The sequence below is a fragment of the Saccostrea echinata genome, unplaced genomic scaffold (assembly GCF_033153115.1).
Source record: "Saccostrea echinata isolate AGI-Se365-2 ecotype Australia unplaced genomic scaffold, CSIRO_AGI_Sech_v1 ptg000001l, whole genome shotgun sequence".
Lineage (NCBI taxonomy): Eukaryota > Metazoa > Mollusca > Bivalvia > Ostreida > Ostreidae > Saccostrea > Saccostrea echinata.
The window spans coordinates 16,919,852-16,945,202 of NW_026889750.1; the positions used below are offsets into that span (position 1 = coordinate 16,919,852).

Genomic DNA, 25,351 nt, shown 5'->3' on the forward strand with positions numbered 1-25,351 from the left:
GTTTCTATACTAAAAGTTTAACACCCCCCCCCCAGTAGTATACTTATTCTTAGTTATCAAACTCCAATTTACATGGCATACAACCCTTCCAAAAATTGCAGTCATTTTTCGCTTTTTTAACAGTGGCTAATTAAACAATGAAGCGTAAAGCAGCGAGATTACTGTGATAACGAATAAACATTTCAATAATCCGAATTTTCTCTTACTACAAACACGAATTTTAAAGTTCACAATTAATTTTCAAACACCTCTCTTTGGTAATAACAGGTTTTGTTCTTAAAAGAAATACTATGTACATGTTAAAAACGACAATAACATACTTTCAACCAAATTTATTCTTGTTCAAATTAGGCCTACAGGATAAGCCGTTCTATGCTCCTACATCAACTGTCAATTTGATTAATATTTATCAACAGAAATGATAATTATACATATCTTCAGTTATTGAAGTTTACTTGCTATTCTCATTAGTCAGGTGTAAATGTTTTGATGTGCTTTTACACCAGTACGGTGATTATTAGGGATTTATAGAAAATAAATAAATATGCACCTTCGCTGTAAGATTTGACCGGAAAAAGGAAGTTTCTCGGGTACTGCTAAATACCATTTAGAGAAACAGACACTAGTTTTGGGTTAAGGAAAAAAAATAATTACAATAACTACTGTAAAGTTGTATAGGTAAATATTTAAAACAATATTTAAAATGTATTTCCATAAATTCGCATATAATTATAAATCTCAGCTTGTAAAACTCCACAAACTGTCCCTAAGTCTCTCGTATTTGTTGAAACCCTTTGTTATATAATAATTCTTATAGTAAAAGGTGCTAGACAGGTAACAAAAAGTGTTTCCTTTATATCTGTAATATACATATATAGAAATTTGTGTTAGGCACATATTTTCACGAAACACTGCGTAGATTTCTGTAGACTGATCAGCAAGACTCATCCCATTTTTTAGTGCTCTCAATTCAATTTCTGCGCACCTGCTTCGCGCATTTGGAACTGTATACTGTTTTGCTGCTACAAACAAGGGTCTAAAATCTATTCGTAATTATGAGAAGTTGTAATTTATAATGCATTGTATGCAAAGAGATTTTTATTTGCTGACTAGCAACAAGCTTGTTTATATTTGCTCAAATCTAAAGACGACCGCATAACCACAGAATAAGCTTTCAAAACAACATATAACATTTCTGTTTTCATTTTCTGTCAGCCAAGACGAAAGTGTGTCAAGCCTCGCTTTCGTTATCAATGGATGACTTCATATAAGAAGAGATCATGTGCAGTTTTTCAGGAAATAATTGTTTTGTTTGGAAATCCATCTGATAACTGTTCTCATTATAACGGAACTGATTTATTTTGGCGATCTTGACAATCGAGTCGAACATTGTCTGATTATAAACAAATCATTTACAGAACGAGCAAAAGAGAGAAAAACAAGAGTCCCTCAGATTATGAAGACGAATCTGTGAACATGAAACGTTAGAGTTGATATAATGATAAATCACTTATATCATTTGATTGTTGAAAACTGTTGATCGCTGTATTCAAGAGAATAACATAGATTAGCATGAGTTAATGTTTTGTCAAGAATTTTGTGGATTTTTAGCATACTATCACTTAGAATTGCTGCCATTTTTACAATTTTGAAAAAAAACGAAATTTCAGGAAATTTCCTGTTTATTTTGTTCACCAAGCTGCACAAGGAGGACAAATGTTAAAACTGAGAAGTTTCTTGTAACATGAATTGATAGATCGGCTCAGCCTGTCGCACCAATATTACTTTTTAAGTAACATTGACACGAGACTAAAATGATTCTTTTCACTCTGGTTGCATGGATCGAGAAACACAAACTGTTGATGTGTAGATGTGCATTCTCTCAGATTTTTGGGACAAAGTATGTCGCGTAGACCAAAACAAGGGAACTCGACAGCTGCAGCAAGAATGGCAAATCATGATTTAATGGAGAATCCTCCATATCTGGGAGCAGGGGGTGCTACAAATGTTGAATCAGATGACTATGCTAGAGACATGCTAGAGACTTGTATTGATGACACTGTTTCATTAAGTGATCCAAAAGAGGGAAGCAAACATGTGAGTATTTATCATTTTATTGGTGTCTTTTTAGAGAGAGGAGATGTGTAAAATTTTGGACACTTGATCAAAATCTTTCCAGCTTAAAAATCTGTGAGAGTATAGGAAAATTTGGGAGGCATTTAATGGATTATAAACAAGATATGCATGTTTATTTATACTTATTGGTATTATGTCTTTGTGTGCATGTGTAAATTACCAATGAAATATTAGTTTGAATCATATTTATGATATTGAATTCTATGAGAATTAATAGACAATGGTTGAACTTCGATATCTTGAACACTGATATCTTGAATACCATGGATATGTCAAAGTGATTTGGAAGTCCCAACCACTTATTCTTTCAGTATTTTACTCTTGATATCTTGAATTTTCAGATATCTTGAAGTTTTTCCTCGGTCCCGTTGAGTTCAAGATAAAGAGGTTTGACTGTATTTTAAACATGTTTTAACTTCAGTGATTTATATAATTGTTTATATGCAGGTTAAACAAACTTCAGATTTTAATGGAAGAAATGGGGTATATTATGGAGATGACATTCCTAGAAATGTTACACATAAACTTAGAATTTCCTCATTAGAAATAAGTTTTCTTCAAACCACCTCCAGTTTACCATAATTTTTTAAGAACCTCAAATATAATTTTTACTGTTTTCTACCTACGAAACCTTTTTAAACCCCAAATCTTGTGAACGCTATGACTGTGAGCTGTCTTAAAGTGGAGGAATACATGGAATTCCAATATTCACAGAAAAAATGAAAGACTGTGGACTGGAAGTATACTTATCAGAGATGATATGAAACCATTGAGAATTTTTTTTTTACTAAAGGACAGAAAATCTTGGACCTCAAATATCAGCAATGCTGGCTAGTAAAACTCATAAAGTTAGGGACCAACATGGCTCCTAAGGTTTTAAATGTTACTTGCAGCCCTGATTATGATGAAAGCTGCATGGTTGATGCATATGGGGATGCACAATTCTAGACTTGCTTCTGGATCTGACCTACATTTTTTAGATGAATGACCAGGTTAAAGTTTTTTTGATCTGGTTCATTCCCAGGTAACTATAAGCTAGATGAAGACCAAACATGCATGAGAGATTCCAGTAAGGATATCAGACATGCTTCAGATGCTGGATCTGACTGGCATTTTCCTGTTGAGTAACCAGGACAAAATTCTTGGAGCAGGTCCATTTCCAAGTAACTATAAGCCCTATGAAGACTAAATTTGCATGGATGATGTACCTAGGTATGCACAGTACCAGATTTGCTTCAGATCTGACCTTCATTTACCAGATTCCTATAGAGATGCTTACTAATGCAATTGGTTAAGTTCTTGTAGTGACTTAATTTTTATGTTTAATAAAAGGCATATTGTATGAACCAAATACCAAATACATGTATATGCAAATGGAATGGAATGGAATTTTTTACCCAGTTTGGAATTTTCAGGTATTCCTGAGAGACATCAGCATAAAGCAATTCTAATCTTCTGATTATAGAAAATAAACATATGCACGGACAACACCTATTTATAGTCAAAACTATTGATAAAATTATATTACTGAACATTCAGTTAAAGTATAAGATTTTGCCTTACTTATAGGTAACATTTATGGAGGTGAGCTTTGTATTCTTTGATTACTTGTTTAACGTGTGACTGTTGACTATTAAAATCACTTCACAATTGTGCTTTGCTACAACCATACCAGATACTTGTATTACTCACAGTGATTAAAAGATAAGTGCTGTGTGGTGTCATGTAGGAAATATTTAATACATGTACACTCAGTATGAAAGGCACTTTCGTTAGAAGTACATTAGGAACTACACACATGTACATTCTTCAGTATTACTGCATATATTTTTTTAAGAAAATGCATGACTTTCACTATACATTGCCGGAAAAACTCTTACTTTTACATTCTGTAAAATCATTTATTTTTGTGGGGTCAAATTTTTATGGTTCGATTTGTAGAGGACTTGAATTCATGAGTCACTTAGTACCATGAAAAAAAACAAAAATTAAACCCCTTGAAAATTGTTGATTTTAGAGTAGATATTTTTTTTTTTAGAAAAAAAAAATATAATATGTATACTCTACCAATAAATCATGTATACTGTAACAGTTGAACTTCGGTATCTTGAACACTGATGATATCTCGAATACCATGGATATGTTGAAGTGGTTTTTTGGAAGTCCCAACCACTTATTCTTAAAAAGTATTTTACACTGGATATCTCATATCCTTGGATATCTCAAAAGTTTTTTCTCGGCCCCATCGAGTGTGAGATAACAAGGTTTGACTTTTTGTCCAATTTCAAGCAGTGACTACATTTTAGTAATGTATATATTTATTTATTTTTGTTTTTTTTTCATTTTTGGTCAAAATAGATGTTTTTCCTATCCCCCATTCCAATGGCCTTGACCTTTGAAATGTGACTCGGTTTAGGCATGATACATCATTATGTCATGGGAAACAACTATTTGATTTGAGTTAATTCAAGCCTAAAGCATCCCAGAGTTTTGAGTTTGGTCAAAACATGTAGACAGAAAGTCAACAGAAACTCAGAAAGATGAACAGACAGAAAACCCTGAAAAAAAATAATGTCTGGAAAATTTAATATCTCCATAAAAGCAATGTTTGCCATAAATTGATAATATATACAATCCCTAGTTGTTTTCCTAGTGTAAACCTTCATATTAAAATCTTACATTTCATTTGTCATAACAATATGATGTCACGATAATATAATATGACATCACAGTGATGAACTATTTGAGAAAATGGATTGAAGAAAATGGGGGGGGGGGGGGTTAAATATTGCATGGTAAACAAGTGTAGATCAGTGTTATATGATAATTTCATGCATTGCACTTTCATGTTTATATGACATAGAGGGTGACCCACAAAAAGCAAAGCAAAAGATGATCATTTAATTTTAAAACAAAAAGTACAGAATTCATGCTTTCATTACCTATGTAAAGAGTCCTCTTGACTATTCTCTACTTTGAGGCTTTTGAATTTACATTGAATTTGATAGAAAACTTGTTTATTTGAGTGCACTTACTGACTTGGCTATTAGCCCTTGATCTGAAAAAGGGAAATGTGTAATAAGCATCACTATCAGTCAACCAATATAATAATATATATGTATGTCATTAAAGTTTAGACCAGATGCTGTCCTCTATTAGAATTATTGAAATGTAGCATGAAATATTGGCCAATTATCATAAAACTAGAACAGTTTAGAGATCAGTCATGATGTAATTTATAACGTATTGCAGAGATGAGAAGATTGTATCATATTTATGTGATTTGTAATCTTCAGGGGTCTGACATTTTTGGACAAAAAAAAATTCGAAAAATTACCATTACTAAAGTGTCTCTTTCTAATCTATTCAATGAAGATTTTTCATTATTGTGTGTTTTTTTGTGTGTGTGAGTTTGTTTTATTTTAACGACAATATAGCCAAAATACAAGTGTTTAGTTGACAGAAAACATCCAATTTACGGAGTATTTAGGATGGTTTAATTTTTAGTTATATTAATGATCTGTGTTTCATGTTTCAGGAAAAGAAAGGCAGTACTGCAATGATTGCAGATCAGAGGAAAGGAGTGGTAATCCAAGATAAGGGGGAACAACATAAGCCCCGTAAACCCAAACAACGCCAACACAAACCGGAGCTGGTGAGTCTTAAACTAGTGCCTTGTACCCTCTGCATTGTGGTCAGGTGCTTTGAAAATAAGAAAAAAATGAGAATTGATTTTGAATAGGGCTGTCACGGTTCCAAATTTTTTCGGATCAGGTCGGTTCTGTAAGTTTTCAGTTCGGTTTTGGGTTTTTCGGTTCGGTTATTTACCTCTATTTTAAACCTTAATTTCATGAATTTAACAAAAATTCTTGATTTGTTACGTTATACATGTATTCACCTTGAAAACAAATCCTATCCATGTTAATGTCTTGACATTGGTGTTCAGGACGACTAGGCTGAATACACAGCTAATTGTGCCACGTATGTGTAACGTGTGGTAGCACATACCATATGTTACACGCACATGAAACGTACGTAACACACACGTGTATTCCAACCGCATGTTACACATACGTGGTACAACGTATGGATAATGTGCGTGTGACAACATACGTTTCACATAACGTACGTGAAACGTGCGGTTGGAATACACGTATGTGTTATGTACGTTTCACGTACGTGTAACATATGGTATGTGCTACCACACGTTACACGTACGTTTATAAACGCATGGTTTACATGTGTATTGTCAACCACATGTTACACGTACGTTAATGAACGTGTGGTTTACATATGTATTGTCAACCATACGTTACACATACGTTAATAAACACATGGTTTATATGTGTATTATAAACCATACATTATACATATTTGATCTTGGTCTAAGTATAAAATCCCTCTTAAAACGGGACCCTAGATCATAGGTTGCATGGATTTTAATCATTATACCGTAATATATTTTTAAAAATTAAACTATTTTTTTTCAAAAAATAATATCATATCATGATCGATGGTTAAAACCCAATCACCTCTGAAAGCTCACAGGTGTGTGCGTTGTTGACTTGTTGTGCGTGTTTTGCGTCTTTAATGTTCCAATTTATTTCACATTGTTTACCTTACGTCCACTTGCATGTCTGACATGGAGTAATCAGTTCGCATTGATGTATAGTTTACTCTTAGAGCAGTAAAACATAGTCTACATACAACTTTACAAGTATACCAATCTCGTAATGTGTATATCGGATATCGGTAGAGGCACATAAAATTGAACTCGATCATCGGTAGATATAATCATTCCAAATTCAGGAGCAAAAGCTGAATTAAAAAATAAAGAAAATCACGATAATTTCACAACAAAACTCAAATGGAATTCACCTAAATAGATATTAAATAATTATACAGTAGGTAGCGTCCGCATAATACTAAAATATGTAAAATATACGTTCCGGAATTTTCACCGCCAATTATTATTTACGTTACTGGTGACGTCACTGGTAAGAAGTCTGATGTTTGCAAGACAGTGTCTGGAGGGCTAGTATAACGGTGAGGAATATATAACATCAACAGTTATTTAATTACTTTATATTTCAGACTGTGTTGCATGTAAACTAACGGGCGTGTTTCTTTTATTTTAGTGTATAACGTAATGTAAACTAAGTAAGAAAATATTGACGCAATCAGCTGTCTTGGTCAGCACTGGCACATTATATCAAAATTCAGGTGAGGTTTAAAACATACTGTTATAAAAAATATTTATTGTAACTGATTTTTTTTAGCCTACCAATAAGATGCAAATAAAACCCTTGATGGAAAAAGTTCCACCCTGAGTGACCCAATGTATTTCTTTACAAAACATGTAGAGGAAATATAAATTATCTTTTAGGGCAATCAGGGTGTAACACTTATTTTTCAGATGTCTTTTTCATACAGTCCTTATGAATATAAATAATGTATTTTGAGATTGTGATTTTTTTTATGTGATTTTAAATGTGCACTCCAGGATGGTGGCTGAAGCTCTGACGTCTCCTATATAAACACCTATAAATGCCAAGTCTGGGCTTCAAAAACAGATTCTGAAAGTTTAACCAGCATTATGGTAATACTCTTTAAAAAGAAATCAGATTTTCTGATCCCATTGCTTTTAAACTTGCAATTACATATATCATGTAATGATGTGCATTACATTTCAATCACAAGAGGAGAAAATGTTAAATGTTATTAGTAAAATAAGTAATTTTTCATCTTGTTTGTTTTGCTTTACAAGTCTGAAATGCATATTTTTTTTTATCTCAAGGACAAAAAGTATACACTTTGAACAGACACAAAAACATATAGGTCCATGCCAAGCTATGAAAGATTAATGCTGAGGGTAAGTTCTATTATTATTATTATATAGAATTTAATTGTCAGACATATGGTTATGTCTAAAATTTTACAGTTGTATTTATATCTGTGATAAGCAATATTTGCACCTGCATGAGCTCACTTACATGTAAATCACAAAAAAAAAAAAAAAAGAAAAAAAAAAAAAAGAAAAAAATGTTTTTAACTAATTAGGTAACCTGAGTCAGCCATGACCTATTGCTATCTGTTTTTAGCTCACCTGAGCTGAAAGCTCAAGTGAGCTTTTCTGATCACATTTTGTCTGTAGTCTGTCTGTCTAGCTGTCCGTCTGTCTGTAAACTTTTCACATTTTCGACTTCTTCTCCAGAACCACTGGCCCTATTTCAACCAAACTTGCCAGAAACCATTCTTGGGTAAAGGGGATTCAAGTTTGTTCAAATAAAGGGCCACACCCTCATTAAAGGGGAGATAATTAAGAAATAGTGAAAATTTAGTGGGATGTTTTAAAAATCTTCTTCTCAAGAACCACTGGACCAAAAAAAGTTGAAACTTATAGGAAACCTTGTATGTCAAAGTGTAAATTCAAATTTGTTTAAATCATGAGCCCCGGGGGTAGGTTGGGGCCACAATGGGGGATCAAAGTTTTACATAGGAATATATAAGAAAAAATCTTTAAGAATCTTCTTCTCAAGAGCAGCAAAGCCTTGTTTAGTCATATTGATAAGGAAGCATCATCAGGTAGTGTAGATTCAAGTTTGTTCAAATCATGACCCCCAGGGGTAGGGAGGGGCCAGAATGGGGGATCAATATTTTACATAGGAATACATAGGAAAAAACTTCTTCTCAAGAATAGGAAAGCCATGAATAGTCATTTTGAAATGGAAGCATCCTCAGGTTGTGTCAATTCAAGTTTGTTGAAATCATGATCCCCTGGGGATAGGGTTGGACCATAATGGGGGATCAAAGTTTTACATAAGAATATATAGGAAAAAATCTTCTTCTCAAGAACAGAAAAGCCATGATTAGTCATGTTAACATGGAAGCATCATCAGGTAGTGTAGATTCAATTTTGTTCAAATCATGAACCTCAGGGGTAGGGAGGGGCCACAATTGGGGATCAAGTTTTGTATCGCATCTGTGGTTGAATGGAAACAAAAATAGTGAATTTCATGGTCCCTGCTCCCCCTGGGGCCTAAGGGATGGAGCTAAAACCATCAAGATTAATGCAAAATTAATGCAATTTCTTTAAACCTGGACATCAAGAAAAAACTGTTAGCATGATTGTAATAAGCATTGAGTCTTCTACTAAAATTATGAAATTCATGGCCCCAGGGTAATTTAAGTGATTCAGGTGTTAGGGTAAGGCTTCATTGATCATATAGTGTTATTATATAGTGTTATTATGTATCGATTCATTGAAAATCTATATAATGCTCCTCCTGAGTTTAAAGCAAACAAACTAATTTCATAACTATGATGAACAAGTGAGTTCACTTGCAATACTTCAATTTTAAATTTGTCAAGTAGAGAATTATAAGGTAGATACTTGAGGATTGTGAAAAGTCTAGTTTAAATGACTAAGATTATTAATATTAAAAAAAATGTAGTTATTCGACTCTATATTTTAGTTCTATAGGGAATCAACCAGGAGTTATATGTGGAAAATAATATCGATCAAAAAATTGTGTTTTTCCTTATGCAAATTCATTTAATATTTTCTTTTTCTTTACAGATAAAAGAGAAATGCAGAAGAATAGATTGATGTTAAAAAATTCAACATTAAATTTGGCTTAGATTTGAATATGTCTTTTGTTGTGATTGCCTTAAGAGCAATAAGGATCAGGAAATTTGAGGTGAAGGATATCCAAATATGTACCTTCAAAATGTGGATCATTCAACAGATGAAAAGAAAATAAGCCTTTGAAGAAAATTATGTCAAATGCATGAATTGAATCATTTTTGTTTAACCTTTGTTTACAGTATGTGAAAAAAAAAGTTCAATGTATGGAACTTATACATATATCATATGAGCAGTTTATTTAACAAACGCGTTAAACGCATGTTTCTTAAAACATGCATTACACACACGTTGCACACATACGTTATTCATACGTGAACCGTATGAATAACCTACGTGTGCAACGTGTGTGTAACGTATGGTAGTCAATACGTATGTTTAACGTATGTGTCACGCATGATATTCATACGTGTGAAATCGTACGTTTAACGTACGTGGTGCTTTTTTCATGTGATACGTACGAGAAGTCGCATACGTATCACATACGTTTAACGTACGTGATACGTACGTGGCACATTTTGCTGTGTATTAGCTACAGTCTGACCATTCTTCCTTGATTTGATAGTTATCTAATCCTTTCGTGACAAGTGTTTTGTCATGGAATGAAGTACAATTCAGCTGTGATGTTTATTTATCTGTGATGTTTGTTTATCACTGTTATTGTCATCATTCTTTTGAGTTCAATGCCATTTTTTGTGTAAAACATATTCTAATATATAAACCAGACCCGGACCGAAATCTGGAAAAATGGAACTGGAACCAAACAACTTGGACCGCGGTTTTTGGATATTTCTGGGAACCGTGACAGCCCTAATTTTGATCATAAGAAAATTACAAGTACAGTAAAAACTGTCTAATCTGACATTTATGCAGTTTGTTTCACTGTGAATTACAATATTTTCATTCCCACTTTGCTATATTCAATGATCTTTACACTGCAATCCGAAACCCTGTTCATTTGTATCCCATTGCATGTCGGAATAAACAGGTTTTTTTACTGTATTTTTTATTCACCTTGAAAGCCCATTAAATTAGCAAAATGTTTTTTAATTGTTCGTTATATGAATATTAGGAATTACGAATATAGCGAAATAACACAGGTCCCCAGGACTTTGCGATAATTTAGTTTTACTGTATTGGATTACTACAGCATGCTAGAGGTTCACTATGAGAAACTTTTAACTTGGCGCTGAGGTATATATATAAGAGGTAAAGGGACATATAAGCAATGCACAGCAATTTAAATTAAAGGATTTCCTGATAAACTATTTATTAAATTTAAATTGTAGGATGTGGCTAAAGAATTCAAAAAGTGCAAAGAAGAGGAAGCAACTCGTTTGGATCTTAGCAAATCCCAGGTGACATTCTATATATTACTAGTATGCCAAGCTCTTACAATGATATTCTCAAGTGCTCTTCTAAATTAAAAATGACTAATCTGAAGAATGATACAGAGAGTTTATATTATGATCCATTTTTGTCGACCGCATTTTTGTCTGCATGCATAAATTTGCAGTCATAAGCTGTCATACAGGGATTCTTTTATTCAAAATGCTTCAATATGATATTCATATTCATGCGAAGAATCAAAACAGATATTGTTTTATTTTTTCCAAACTTCGTGATGTCAAAGCTGTGTGATTACTTAGCTTTCTACAAATTCTTGACAAAAATTGTGATTTATTTTTTTTTTTAAAGTTGGTCTTGAAAGTTGATATGTCCCCCACTTTCACTAAAAGTGGGGGGATAGTAATTTTGATCTGTATCCATCCATCTATCCATCTGTCTGTCATACTCACTGTGAAACACTTTTGTTTCCAGATTACATCTCAAGAAACCTTTGGGCTTTTGCAATGAAATTTTATACCACAAACTCCCTATGGCCTAAAGAAGGCTCATATTGATTTTGAGGTCAAAGGTGAAGGTCATAAATTCATACATTCTGTTTGTGTGTAACACTTTTGTTATTTTAAAAAGCCTTTGAGCTTTACTTAAAGAAGAACCCTTTTGATTTTGAGGTCAAAAGGTCAAGGTCAGAATTTTTTACATTGCAAATAATATTACCAAGATAACCGAAGCTTTTATTGTGCTTTCTATTAAATGTTATTTGACATCAGAACTTCCTCTGGCCTAAAGAAGACTCCTATTAATTTTGAGGTCAAAAGGTCAAGGTCATAAATTTTACATTCTGTTTGTGTGTACCATTTTCATTTCCTTTGCGTTTTTGCAATGAAATTTTATATTACAGCTCCTTTTGCCTAAAGAAGACCCCTTTGAAATTTTTTCAATAAAATTTAATATCACAACTCCTCATAAAGAAGTCCCCTTTTGATTTTTTAGGTGAAAAGGGAAAGGTGAGACATTCATACATTCTGTTTGTATGGAACACTTTCGTTTCCAGACTGTATCTTTAAAAGTCTTTGAGATTTTCCAATGAAATTTTATATCACAGCTCCCTTTACAAGACCCCTATTGATAGTGAGGTCAAAAGGTGAAAGGTCAAGTTCAGAAGTATTTATTGCATAGTTATACATAGTTTTCAGATGTGTGGGTAGCATTAAAATGCCTGCTATGATATGAAATATTTACTATATGATGTGCTGTAATAATTCTAATCATACAATATTTCTTCTAGATTACTGTGATACCAAATACAGTTAAAGACGTGAGTTACTAATTTTCTTTTAGTAAAGTTTTATCCCAAGATGGCATTAAATGACTATCATAGGTCACATGTATTTTTTATTATAGAGTGAAGTAAAGCTACTTTTTCATTCAAATGAACTTCTGTATAAAAGCATTTATGTTGCTATTAAAAAATTATGTGTGCTTGCATTAAATGATTTATTTTTCTTTAAACATGTAGTTGTCACAGTTACAAGAATTTTACCTGTATGGGAATAAGCTGGCCACATTGCCCCCGGAGATTGGAGCTTTGACAAATTTGACGAAGCTGGGATTAAGTGAAAACTCGTTAACTACCCTTCCAGACACTCTTCAAAATCTCAAGCATCTCCGAGTGCTGGATCTACGACACAACAGACTCAATGAGGTCAGATTTTGTATTATTGGTGAAATGTGTTGATCTTATTGTAAAAAAAAAAATGTTTGGTAGACAGGCTGTGAAGAAGAACAATGACAAGAAATCAGAAATATTTATTAGCATTCTAAATATTTATTAGTATTCTGACAGGAAAAATAAAAGAAAAATATTGTGTTTAACAGTAATTTGTACAAAGATATGTGTACTTTCAGCAAATTTGATAAAATTGGTAATATTATTTCTTTAACAGGAATTGAAATTTTCTCATGAATGAATTTCTTACAGATTCCAGAAGTGGTGTATAATCTTAGATCCTTAACAACGCTTTTTCTTCGATTTAATCGAATCAAGCATGTGGAGGAAGCCATTAGAAATTTAACAGTAAGTTTTTTTTGCAAGTTTTAATCCCGTTTTTACAAGAATTCAGGAGTCAGAAGAAGGTGGCCAGTAAAAAATGGAATCAAACCTTGATGAAATCGACATGAAAGAAATTTGAGAAGAGCTTGTAAAAATACTAAATCAGTTGTAGAAAATAGTAAATAATCACAAGGTTGTTATGGAAATTTGTATGAATGATAAGTCAATAAAAGTGGAAAATTAATTTTCTAGGACCTCTGTTGGAAAATATTATTTGAAAAATGTTTATCATTGTTTGCAACTGTAAAAAGTGTGGACAAGTTATGAAAACTTATTGAAGGTACAATGAATGATCAATTTTTTAAAAGGATTCTGTATGAATGATAAGTCAATAAAAGTGGAAAATTAATTTTCTAGGACCCCTGTTGGAAAATATTATTTGAAAAATGTTTATCATTGTTTGCAACTGTTAAAAGTGTGGACAAGTCATGAAAACTTATTGAAGGTACAATGAATGATCATTTTTTTAAAAGGATTCTATTCATTAATTTTGTAGAAACTTACCATATTTAGCTTGCGAGAAAATAAGATATCTAAATTGCCACAAGGTATTGGCCAGCTTGTGAATTTGCTCACATTCGACATTTCCCACAATCATCTGGAACACTTACCTGAAGGTTAGAATTTTAAAACAATGTATTTGAGAGAAAGATGTTCTTTTATACTCAATGATTTATGAGTTTTGTGTATTAAGAAAGTAAAATATGATGACCACATAATGGTTTTTTTCAGAGATTGGAAACTGTGTGATGCTAAATTCCTTAGATCTACAGCACAATGAACTCTTAGACATACCGGAATCTATTGGAAACCTCAAGTCACTTTCCAGACTTGGACTGAGGTATGAGAAAAAGAACATTGGCAACATTACAGGTCTGGAGTTTATAATCTTAGACATTCAAGTGAATAACTACCGTATGTGCATGTTGTTGCCTGTAAGCTTGAATATTTTCAACTTCTTCAAAACCACACTGAATCTTATTCATCAAAATTTTCATTAACGTCTCGAGATCTCATTATGAAGGTGGTGTGTTTATTATCGTAAGCCCGTCTTAAGATTAATTACTAGTCAGGATGATAATGTAAGTTGAGGATACTTCTGTTGTGTTATTCCTGCAGGTGACCTTCTGTGTTAGATAAAAGATTATCCTATGTTATATATGGCTAAAAAATAATACTGGTAAGAGGTATAACAGGTTATCCTTTGTTATATGTTATAAGATTACACTCTGTTCACAGGTTATCCTTTTTTTTGTCTGAAACAATGCACTCCATTGACAGGTATAACAGGTTAACGAGCATCCCAAAGAGCCTGGCTAACTGTGTCATTATGGAGGAGTTCAACGTCGAAGGAAATAATATTGGACAGCTTCCCGTAAGTAAATGATTTAGATAAGATATAATGTAGATATTGACATTTAATTCACATATTGGAAATCATTAAGTGTAATATGATAGAAATATACATCAATAATTAAATAAGTATATAAGTCTCTGCTTTCATGTTGTAGGAGGGACTGTTATCTAGTTTGACTGGCTTACGCTACATTACGCTGTCCAGAAATGCATTTCAGTCATACCCAAGTGGAGGCCCAGCACAATTTTGTTCTGTTTATGTAAGATAAAGTAATATATACAAAATATATCTGATTATGATATAAGTTGATGCTAGCAAACAGTTTTGATTGTTGTGTATTAATTATTCATTATATAGAATTTTTTTTTTTAATTTCATAGAATCTCAACATGGAACACAATCAGATCAATAAAATTCCACTTGGGATCTTCTCCCGAGCATCAAGTCTGACAAAGCTTAATATGAAAGATAATCAGCTGACATTCTTGCCATTAGGTAAGTCACAGGTTATAAGACCTGGCAGGGATAGACATCAACTTACAGATTCACTTGCCCTTTGGGCAAGTGAACTCAAACTTTCACTAGTCCGAATACAAAACTTGGTTGCCCAAAATTTAGAAAGAAGGGAAACCGATAACTTAATTTATTATTGTAAATAAAGTGAGATATTTTTTTTTTTATATTTGGCAAGTTAAGTGCCAGAAAAATATCTTGATGTGCAGGTGATGCTACATTTTAAATACTTGTAAACTCACACTGCCATGCAGCAATATCTCCTTTTAAATAAAATTCATATTTTTGAAAATTATTTTCTTAATGATCTTTTTGTGAATTTAGATTTTTCCCCCCTGAAAAACTGAAGCCACGCTAAAGAAAAACATTGGCCATGTTTTAAAACATAAATATCCTAATCAGAATACATCGTGTGCCGAGAATAACTGGTTTTCTTTATGTTTTGTGAGTAAATAAGTGAGCTATTTTTAAATATCATATTTCATAATAAGAATGTTAAGAAGTCAGTTTTGTCAACTACCCAGAAAGAAAAATGGAATAACGAACCCGATTTTTGAATAAACGGCGCTACCGAGGAATTTCCGACTACAAAAAGAATGTCATATATTCCTGGTAGAAATCAAATGTTCAAATTATTGTTTTGTTTATAAACTAATGTAAGATTTAAAAAATATATCAAATATTCACTTGCCCGATCGGACAAGTACATCAGCAGTTTCACTTGCCCGTACTGAGAATTTACTTGCCCCGAGCAATCGGACAACCGTTAATGTCGATCCCTGCCTGGTGTGTAGGATCACTAGGTAAATCCTCCTGACAGGTTATGGTCTTGCGACAGGTTACAAGGCATGGTGTGTAGGATCACTTGGTAAATCTTCCTGACACGTTATAAGGGTTGGTGAGTTTGATCACAAGGTTTTAAGTAAATCCTCAGGACAGGTTATAAGTCCTGGTTTAGGGCTTGTGACAGGTTATAAGGCATGGTGTTTTAGAACACTAGGTAAATCCTCATGACAGGTAATAATGCCTGGTATGTAAGATGACTAGTAGGTAAATCCTCATGACAGGTAATAAGGCCTGGTATGTAAGATGACTAGTAGGTAAATCCTCATGACAGGTAATAAGGCCTGGTATGTAAGATGACTAGTAGGTAAATCCTCATGACAGGTAATAAGGCCTGATATGTAGGATGACTAGTAGGTAAATCCTCATGACAGGTAATAAGGCCTGGTTTGTAGGATGACTAGTAGGTAACTCCTCATGACAGGTAATAAGGCCTGGTATGTAAGATGACTGGTAGGTAAATCCTCATGACAGGTAATAAGGCCTGGTATGTAAGATGACTAGTAGGTAAATCCTCATGACAGGTAATAAGGCCTGGTATGTAGGATGACTAGTAGGTAAATCCTCATGACAGGTAATAAGGCCTGGTATGTAAGATGACTAGTAGGTAAATCCTCATGACAGGTAATAAGGCCTGGTATGTAGGATGACTAGTAGGTAAATCCTCATGACAGGTAATAAGGCCTGGTTTGTAGGATCACAAGATAAATCCTCATGACAGGTAATAAGGCCTGGTTTGTAGGATCACAAGATAAATCCTCATGACAGGTAATAAGGCCTGGTTTGTAGGATCACAAGATAAATCCTCATGACAGGTAATAAGGCCTGGTTTGTAGGATCACAAGATAAATCCTCATGACAGGTTATAAGGCCTGGGGGTAGGCCTTTTGACAGGTTATAGGGTTTTGCCGTGTAGGATTATAAAGTTAGTCTTAGTGACAGATTATAAGCCTGGTGTTTAGGATCCATTGGTTTAAGTGTTCATTTGTTTGATTCATTGGTCATCTAAATCATTTATATGACTACACCTTGGATAAGTGTTAAGTTTTAAGACCTGTAATATATGATCTCCTTAGTAATTGTTTTATTTATGGGACTTGTAGTGTCCTTTGGGTAAATTTTTCTTGTGGCCAGCTTTTTCAGGTCCATAGGAAAAAAGTTACATTTATGGGACTTGTCAAATTTATCAAAAAAATATATATATTCAGTTATTATTAATTCACTTGGAGCCAGAGGTTCAGTGAAGCTTTTCTGCACAGTTTTTCTTTCATGTGTTCTTCCTTTTTAAATTTGTTTCTAGTGACACATATGTCATGGAACACTAGTGATACTATATATATAATAGAATGCATTTTAAGATACTCTGAATTTATTGCTTTGAAATGAGTAACTTTTGTCTTAGATAAGTTTGTAATGAAATTTCTGTTCGGTTTCTGTTTTTAGGTCACCTTAGTCACTCTGGTGACCTATTGCTGTGTGTTTTTATCTGTCACCATGCAGGGTGCATTCTGCATAAGCCTTTCACATTTTCAACTTCTTAAGAATCACTTGACCAATTTCAGTCAAACTCTTCTGTAAATGATTAATTATATTTGACTTTTATGTATATTAACAGATATTGGTAGCTGGTCCAATATGACAGAATTAAACTTGGGAACAAATCAGCTGACACGAGTTCCAGAAGATATACAAAATTTAGAAAAATTAGAGGTCCTTATTCTTAGTAATAACTTATTAAAGGTATGTAACCATTTAAACAAACACAGGTATATTATTCTATGGCTTTGTTTTACAACATGAGAATTGATTGCTGAATTACACCCTCAAAAATTACTTTTGATACTTCTCAAACACTGTTACCTCCTTCAAACAAATGACACATACGTATTTATCTTAAATTATTTGTAAACTTGATTTCTTTAGCGTCTACCATCCAGCATTGGAAATCTAAAGAAACTGAGAGTGCTTGATTTGGAAGAAAACAAACTAGAATCACTACCTCAAGAAATAGGTAACATTTAATGAATGATCATGATCTTTTTTTCCCCTGTAATTTAAAAAAGAAAACTGATCTTTTTTCTTTTTTTTTTTCATATACTGAACTTTTATGTTTTCTCAAAAAAAGCATATTCTGACAAAAACATCTAAAATACTAAAGCTGCAGATATAAACATATACTAGAAATCTTGGATGTAACATGCAGGAATGTGGATAAAAAATTTGTATGTCCTGTTAATTTACAGGACAGTTACAGGAGCTGACACGACTCGTTGTCCAGTCAAATCAACTGACCAGTCTGCCTCGTGCCATCGGGTAAATGTCCTCTATACTTATAAACATCTTTATCCTTTCAAGAAAACTTGGGTTAAAGTTTTGACCATGTCTAGATACATTCTGCAAATATTATTTGATTTTGATCATTTGTTGTTTTTGTGTCATTTCAATGAAACAATGTATGGTACATGTACATCTAGATGAATAATTCTTGTGTGATTTTTCTTAGATGCCTGTCCAAACTAGAATACCTTGGTGCTGGGGAAAATAATTTGACATCTCTTCCTGCTGAAATAGGTATACATTGTTTAACATACAACTCTACTGTTCTGAAGTTTGAAGAAGATTGAAAAAGTTAATTCAAGCTGAATTTCATTCTGACAATAATTCCTCTTTGTTTGACCACATGATGTATGAAAGTACTCTAGATGTGTAGATTGTAGTTGAGGAATCCTCACACACTAGTCGTATGACCATGTTTTTAGGTGGAGAGTCTGAAATCTCTCTACAATACATGTATTGATTGTATGACCACATGTTTTAGGAACGTTGGAGAATCTGGAATCTCTATACATCAACGACAACCAGGAGCTCCATAGCCTTCCCTATGAACTGGTTCTCTGCAGCAATCTTCAAATCATGAGCATAGAAAACTGCCCTCTTAGTCAGATTCCACCAGAAATTGTTGCCAAAGGACCTTCTCTTGTTATCCAGGTGACTGTCTACATCTATAAAGCTATTCATCTTTTGCAAGATATTGTATTATGTATTATCACCAAAATTTGCATTAATGGTCAATTTTATCATTCAATCAATTCTTCACAGTTGAAATTAAAGAAAATTTCAAAGTAAAATTTTCCAAATTTAATCTTAAGTATTTTTAGGGGAAAAACATCCCACAAAAGATAAAAAAAAAATTCAGATTTTTTTTTCTAATGTACTTTTATTTTAAATTTCAGTATTTACGAATTCAAAGTCCATTTTGTCCAATATGACTACCGAGTCATGTCCCTCATTTTCTCATCGTCCAGTTATAAACGGGAGGTGTTGGCTTCATCTTCATGTTGACGGAAGTGGAAGGTTGGTCGTTTTAGTCACATGTTGACAATGGAAATCCAGCTGACAATCACGACAGATGTCAATTCTTTTGAGATGTTGAGATGACCGAAGTAAAGACAAATATCTCCGTGGAGCCGTATGGGAAATTCAATTGACTGGTTTTTGTTCTTGCTTTTAATTCAAATGAGAATGCTTCCAAGTCATCCTGGCATACCCAATATAGATGTAATCAAATCATTTGCCTGATTCCATGCCGTTACAAGAGCAATTCAGCATTTCCTTACAATTTTATGTCATTTTTGTTTTTAGGCATAATAAACAATTTTTGTACACATTGAACTGTTTAATGCCATTGGACTATATATTAATTTTTGTCACTACAGGATGTTTGTTTATTTTAGTGTGTGTTCTAGAAGTCATGTTCATATTACTGTGATAAATTATGGCTACGTTAAAGGAGAACGTTACAAGTTTATATTCTTGTCTGTAGCTTGTGTCTGAATATTTTACTATTTTACAGATTTAGTCATTCATAGTATATTGTTCTTCAGACTAAGACCATTAAGAGGGTTGAATATAGCAGTAACTTCCTCCTGTTTAAAAACCCTCACAACACAGTTGTAAAGGGTATTCCAGAATCACTAGGTCTGTCAGTATATGACCATCCATCTGTCTATATTTTTTTGGCCCACCTTATCTGGTATTCAAACCAAACTTGCACCTATTGCATATCTAGAGATGCTTCAGAATCTGGCCTTCTTTTTATGTTTCAGTGATTCTGGTTAAAGTCAGCAGGTCTGTTTCCAGCCTGGCACACCATAGGGCCATAATTAAAAAAATTTTGTTTGATGTAATCTGACCCATATTTTTCAAGTTAAATAGGTTGGTTTTTTTTTCTTCGATTTATCTAGTAACGCATTGATATTGTATATTTACACATTTATTAAGGGACTCCATGATTCTTACTAAAACTTCATTGAGGTACTTGTAGTTTAGATGTTTGCAAGTTGCAGCCATAAAGAAAAAGTTTAAAAACAATTCTGTCAATCTGTATTTTCCCAAAAGGAAGGGAAAAAAAGAATTCAAAAATTAAAGTACTGAAAAAATTATCAGGTGGGGCAGTTTTGATCGATCAGTAGGAACACATCAAACAAAATGTCTTTTATTCATGGCTTAGTATCCAGACCATACTTTAAGGTGGTGCAGTCCTGTCTGACTGGGATGTGCATTCTACCAAAATACTTCATGCTTCAGTGACTTTAAGGATATCATTTAGGTCCATTTCAGCTCAGTCAAAAAGGTATTTTAAAAAAATTGCAGCAATACCAACTACATGTATTTGCATGTTCAACATGTATCAAAATCTTGAAGTTCATGAGTCATAGGTCCTTGTTGAAGGCCCTTCGATGGACATTCATTATTTAAAAATCTTTTTTACTCAAACTTTTTCAGACAAACTTGATGTATCACAATAATAAATAGGTAGTTCCCTCTTTCAGAATTGTGAACGTTACATAGTTTTGGGTTGGAGCAGTAAATCATATACAGTTAAACTTCAGTATGATGGGTACTGATATGTGGAATACTCTAGATATGTCAGAGTGATTTGGAAGTCCCAATAGCTTTTTTTCTGTATGTATTTTAAGGTCAAGTTCTCGAATCCTCAAAGTTTTTTTCTCAGCCCCATAGAGTTCAAGTTAATAAGGTTTGACTGTATAGCCAATTATGTCATGCTGTACTAGGGTGACCATTTAAGCACTTGAGCCTTTTGTAATGGTTAGGATGCAATCCAGAATTGCTTATCTCTGTATGCTTTGTTCCATGCAGGATTTCAAAGACCCCATGTTAAGACCATACCCAAGTATGGGAGTGGGGAGGGCATAGGTCCTCTTAGGAAAACTAAAGTTCTTTCAGATTTATCACTTCATGAATAAATTAAACTGTTTTATGTTCCCTTTTTTATGTTTTTTTATTGTTGATCATGATTATCTGTTGTTATAGAAGTTAAGAGAGAGTTATCTACCTTTGTCTTATCTTCAATATTTGAAGTCAAGAATAGTTAGGATATGTGTGGAAAGAATGTGAACAAGGATCTGCAAAGGACTCAGATTTTTCATATGCAGTATAGTCTTGTCCATGATGTAATTATTATATCTATATATTTACCTTTCATTTCAGTTTAATTTAAAATGTCTGTCTAAACATTGTATTTGTGCTTAGATGAAGTTGTATGAGTGTAGTATGTTTAGAACTAAATATTATTACTGCTTGTGTGCAACAAAAACAGGACTTTGGGCTGAATTTGGTGCATTCTATCTACATTTTTTATAATCTCCAAAGAAGTAGAAAATTCTTATATAAGCCCACCTTCAAGACTGGTTGTTTAATTAAGTGTATGTCAGCAAAGCATTCAAATGATACAAATAACATTTCATTGATAATTCTGTTGCTAAGAAGAATGTGTTCTTTCCTTACAAAGTCTTAATATAAACCTTTTTGAAACCTTGAGCTTGATTTTTTGGAAAGCTTACTTGATGCGGTTATATGGAAATGTTGTATGTGATTTGTTAAAAAACTTTTATCTCTCCACCTTTAGTCTTATTCCTTTTTGAATCCCAGGAACGACATTAAATTGAGACAATGCTGAGAGTAATTCTTCAAAATTGAGGCATCGTTTGGAGTAAATCTTAAAAATTGAGGCAATTTTGAGAGTAATTCTTGAAAATTGAGGCAATGTGTTTGTGTGTGTGGGGGGGGGGGGGGATAATTCAAAGTCCACTTAGTGGGAGAATATTCCTACAAGTCAGAGTCTTGGTTACTGTCCATACACTCCATATACGGGTATACCTCACTGGAGAAGGCATCCCAGGTGCAGCTAGGTTTTTTATAGAGCAATTCCATTCCCAAGTACCGGTAGCTGTAAACACTTTCACGGATGATGCATCATAGAATGCATACAATCACAAAAGCTTAGAATGCTATATCAACTTTATAGTCAGATGATTGACAATGTGGAGGTCTTTACTGACGTAATTTTAAGTCTTAATTTGATTTAACATCTAGGTAAATGCTACCATATTTGCTTTGGATGCTATTTAAGAACTTTTTGATATGTGACAAGGTTCTCTAGATTCAGATTCATCTGTGGTAATGAAAACTACTCCAGACTTGCCTAGATGATACAGATGCAACTGTTTGCCTCATGCTGTATATTCCAAATGTTTAAGTGAAACAGTAGCCTGTAAAGGATCTCCTTGAATGTGTATTTGTTAAAATACTTATGTGGGTGGGTTATCAATGATATCTTTTGGAACCCTTGAATATTAATATTTAAGCTGTATCGAACCTGAAAGGGCTTTTCCACTGAATATATATTGACTGTGAACATTTTTAATGCAACCACTACAGTGGACTATTCTAATTATCAATTTTTAAGTTCTAAAATGAATGGTACTGCTAGCTTTACCAAAATACAAGATGTGTTTGTTAAACACTGATGCCCCTGTATTGCAAATTATGGCAAAGAAATGCAAGTCAAACGCCAAGGGCCAAAAGATCAAAATTGTTGGTACGCAAAGAAAGGTCTTGTCACAAGGAATACATTTGTGAACTATGAAAGTCCTAGAACCAACCGTTCAATAGTTATGGCCAAGGTTTATTTTTTTCAAAAGCAGGTCAAGGTCAAGGGGTCAATAGTGTTGATACATAAGGGAAGTACTTGTCACAAGGAATACTCATGTGATATACGAAAGCCCTAGCACCAACCGTTCAAAAGTTATGGCAAAGGTTATCGTTTTTCAAAAGAAGGTCAAACTCCAAAGTCAAGAGATCAAAATTGTTGGTACTCAAGGGAAGGTCTTGTCACAAGGAATACACTTGTCAAGTATAAAAGCCCAAGCACCAACCGTTCAAAAATTGTGGCCAAGGTTGATGATATTTTGCAAAAGTTAGTCAAACTCCAAGGTCAAGAGGTTAAAAATGTTGGTACCCAAAAGAAAGGTCTTGTCACAAGGAATACACATGTGAAATATGAAAGTCATAACTCCAACCAAAGAAAAGTTATGGGCAAGGGTAAAGTTTTTGCGGACAAACAGATAAACAGACAGAAACTATTACCCCCAATCTTTTACGAGGGCATAAAAAAGAAAAGACAAATCTGATTATTCCTCCTACAGTTTCTGATTTCAGTAAAAGCACAAGTTATATATTATATGCTCTGCGTAGGAGCAAGTCCATTCCCAAGTAACTATAAGCCCTACCTGGACCAAACTTGCATAGATGATGTATCTAGGTATGGACACTACCAGACTTGCTTTGGTTGGTAGATCTGACCTACATTTTCCAGATGGTGACCATGTTAAAGTTTTTGGAGCAGGTCCATTCCCAAGTAACAATAAGCTCTACCTGCATGGATGATGCATCTAGGGATGGACACTACCCAACCTGCTTTGGATGCTGGATCTGACCCATTTTTTCCAGATGAGTGAATTTTAGCCATTCTTTAACCAAATTAGCATGAGTGATGTTTCTAGGGATGGACACTTCCAGACTTGCTTCAGATGCTGAATCTGACCTACATTTTCCAGATGAGTGACCAGGGTAGTGTTTTTGGAAGTATCTTTTTAATTATATGGCTTGATATGATTAAACTTGCATGGATGATGCATCTAAGGATGGACACTTCTAGACTTGCTTCGGATGTTGGAACTGACCAACATTTCTTGATTAGTGAACAGGTCAGAGTTTTTAGAGCAGGTCCATTTCCAAGTAACTATAAGTTGTAATTAAACAAAACTTGCATGGATATTGATATTGTGAGATTTCTCTTACTTATAAATAACTTTCGTTGAGGTAAACTTTGTAATCTTTGATTACCTATGTTTTTGAATTTCCATATGGAATACGTTGTAAATGTGTAATAAAAGAATAATTTGTGAAAGAAGACCATCGCTTATCCATTTCTGGATATTAATTAAAGCCCAAATCAAATCAAAACTGTTTTAACCATTATTGGACGCAGTTACAGTAGTTCAATTAAAATTATGCGTTTCTTTTCCTTTCAATACATTCCATAGACATTTTAAATGCAAACCAAGTCTGAAACATCCTACCAAACAACCTGTTGTATTAATATTTAGAGTTGGATGTAAGTGAAGATTAGCAATGCAATCTACAACGTATCTTTTTTTTTTTTTTTTTTTTTTGGTTTAAAGTAGCAAACAGGGTTATTGAAGAGTGCATAAAATATGCTTCGATTATTCATCCATCAGCAAGACTGTTATAGCCACCAAGTACTAGTATCACGGCTTGGAACTCATAGTTTTTCCGTTCTTTCTCTTCTTATCTGTTTAGCCGTCCAATTTTTCGTTAAGTCCAATGCTGGTCAAACAGTTGAAGATTTTAACATCCATGGAATATTTTCTACTTAATTTTTGTGGGAAAAGGATTGTTTTTGCTATTTGAAGCAATAAAAGCAATTTCCGGATAATGAAGCCATCTGTATGAAAGATTTTTTTCAAAGAAATGTCAAAGGTTGCAACTAATAATCCCCATATAAACAAACACGGGAAGCATTTTGGTGACCATCATTTTATTGTGTAAATATTGGTAAACATAATTATTTAATTGTTGTGAAATGTGATATTAACCTTTCCAATGATCTTGACCTGGCCTTTCAGTAATCTTGATTACTGTTGGAATTCCTTCAAACAACATCATACAGATGCACCCTGGTAAAAGCATTACAGCTTTGTCAAGAGCTTTATGACCTTGACCTTTCATTTGACCTTCTTTCGAAAGACTTATCTGTTTGATGATACTATATAAACCGAGGTTCCATGTAAGTGCTGACGCGAAAAAGATCCCTCCATGCTCAAAGGCCATTATAAGTGCCGAGTACAGGTCTGAATTTGCACCGGCAAGTGGTGGCGTCTCAATACGAGAGAAAAATTCTCGTTAAACAAACAAACAAACAAATCATCTGTTGTCTCACCTGAGCTGAAAGCGCAAGTGAACTTTTCTGATCAGCCTGTCTCCATCTACCTAGCTGTCGGTCCGTCTGAAA

At 33.6% G+C, this 25,351-nt stretch overlaps 3 protein-coding genes across 4 annotated transcripts in view; 1 reads left to right on the plus strand and 2 right to left on the minus strand.

The window, feature by feature from the left end:
- LOC133186115 (lipopolysaccharide-induced tumor necrosis factor-alpha factor homolog) overlaps window positions 1-25,351 on the minus strand; it is a 197,062-nt gene that overhangs the window by 44,948 nt on the left and 126,763 nt on the right. The gene's annotated exons all lie outside the window — the stretch shown is intronic.
- The window catches only part of LOC133186126 (large ribosomal subunit protein eL32-like), a 256,634-nt gene that overhangs the window by 11,330 nt on the left and 219,953 nt on the right, over window positions 1-25,351 (minus strand). The gene's annotated exons all lie outside the window — the stretch shown is intronic.
- LOC133186091 (leucine-rich repeat protein SHOC-2-like) lies at window positions 1,020-21,876 on the plus strand. The gene is made up of 17 exons (XM_061321375.1): window positions 1,020-2,097; window positions 5,675-5,791; window positions 11,071-11,139; window positions 12,417-12,446; window positions 12,648-12,833; window positions 13,110-13,205; window positions 13,738-13,858; window positions 13,974-14,082; window positions 14,523-14,616; window positions 14,753-14,857; window positions 14,979-15,093; window positions 17,570-17,694; window positions 17,878-17,965; window positions 18,198-18,267; window positions 18,458-18,525; window positions 18,773-18,942; window positions 19,188-21,876. The coding sequence occupies exons 1-17, from the start codon at window positions 1,903-1,905 to the stop codon at window positions 19,221-19,223; spliced, it is 1,794 nt and encodes a 597-aa protein (XP_061177359.1). The 5' UTR covers window positions 1,020-1,902; the 3' UTR covers window positions 19,224-21,876.

What these genes read in the sequence shown, in the direction of transcription:
- LOC133186091 (XM_061321375.1), top strand. Translation starts at nt 1,903, where the DNA reads ATGTCGCGTAGACCAAAACAAGGGAACTCGACAGCTGCAGCAAGAATG. An exon ending in GCTGACATTCTTGCCATTAG is followed by an intron (nt 15,094 to 17,569) that starts GTAAGTCACAGG and finishes GTATATTAACAG; the next exon opens with ATATTGGTAGCTGGTCCAAT. An exon ending in AGTCTGCCTCGTGCCATCGG is followed by an intron (nt 18,268 to 18,457) that starts GTAAATGTCCTC and finishes GATTTTTCTTAG; the next exon opens with ATGCCTGTCCAAACTAGAAT.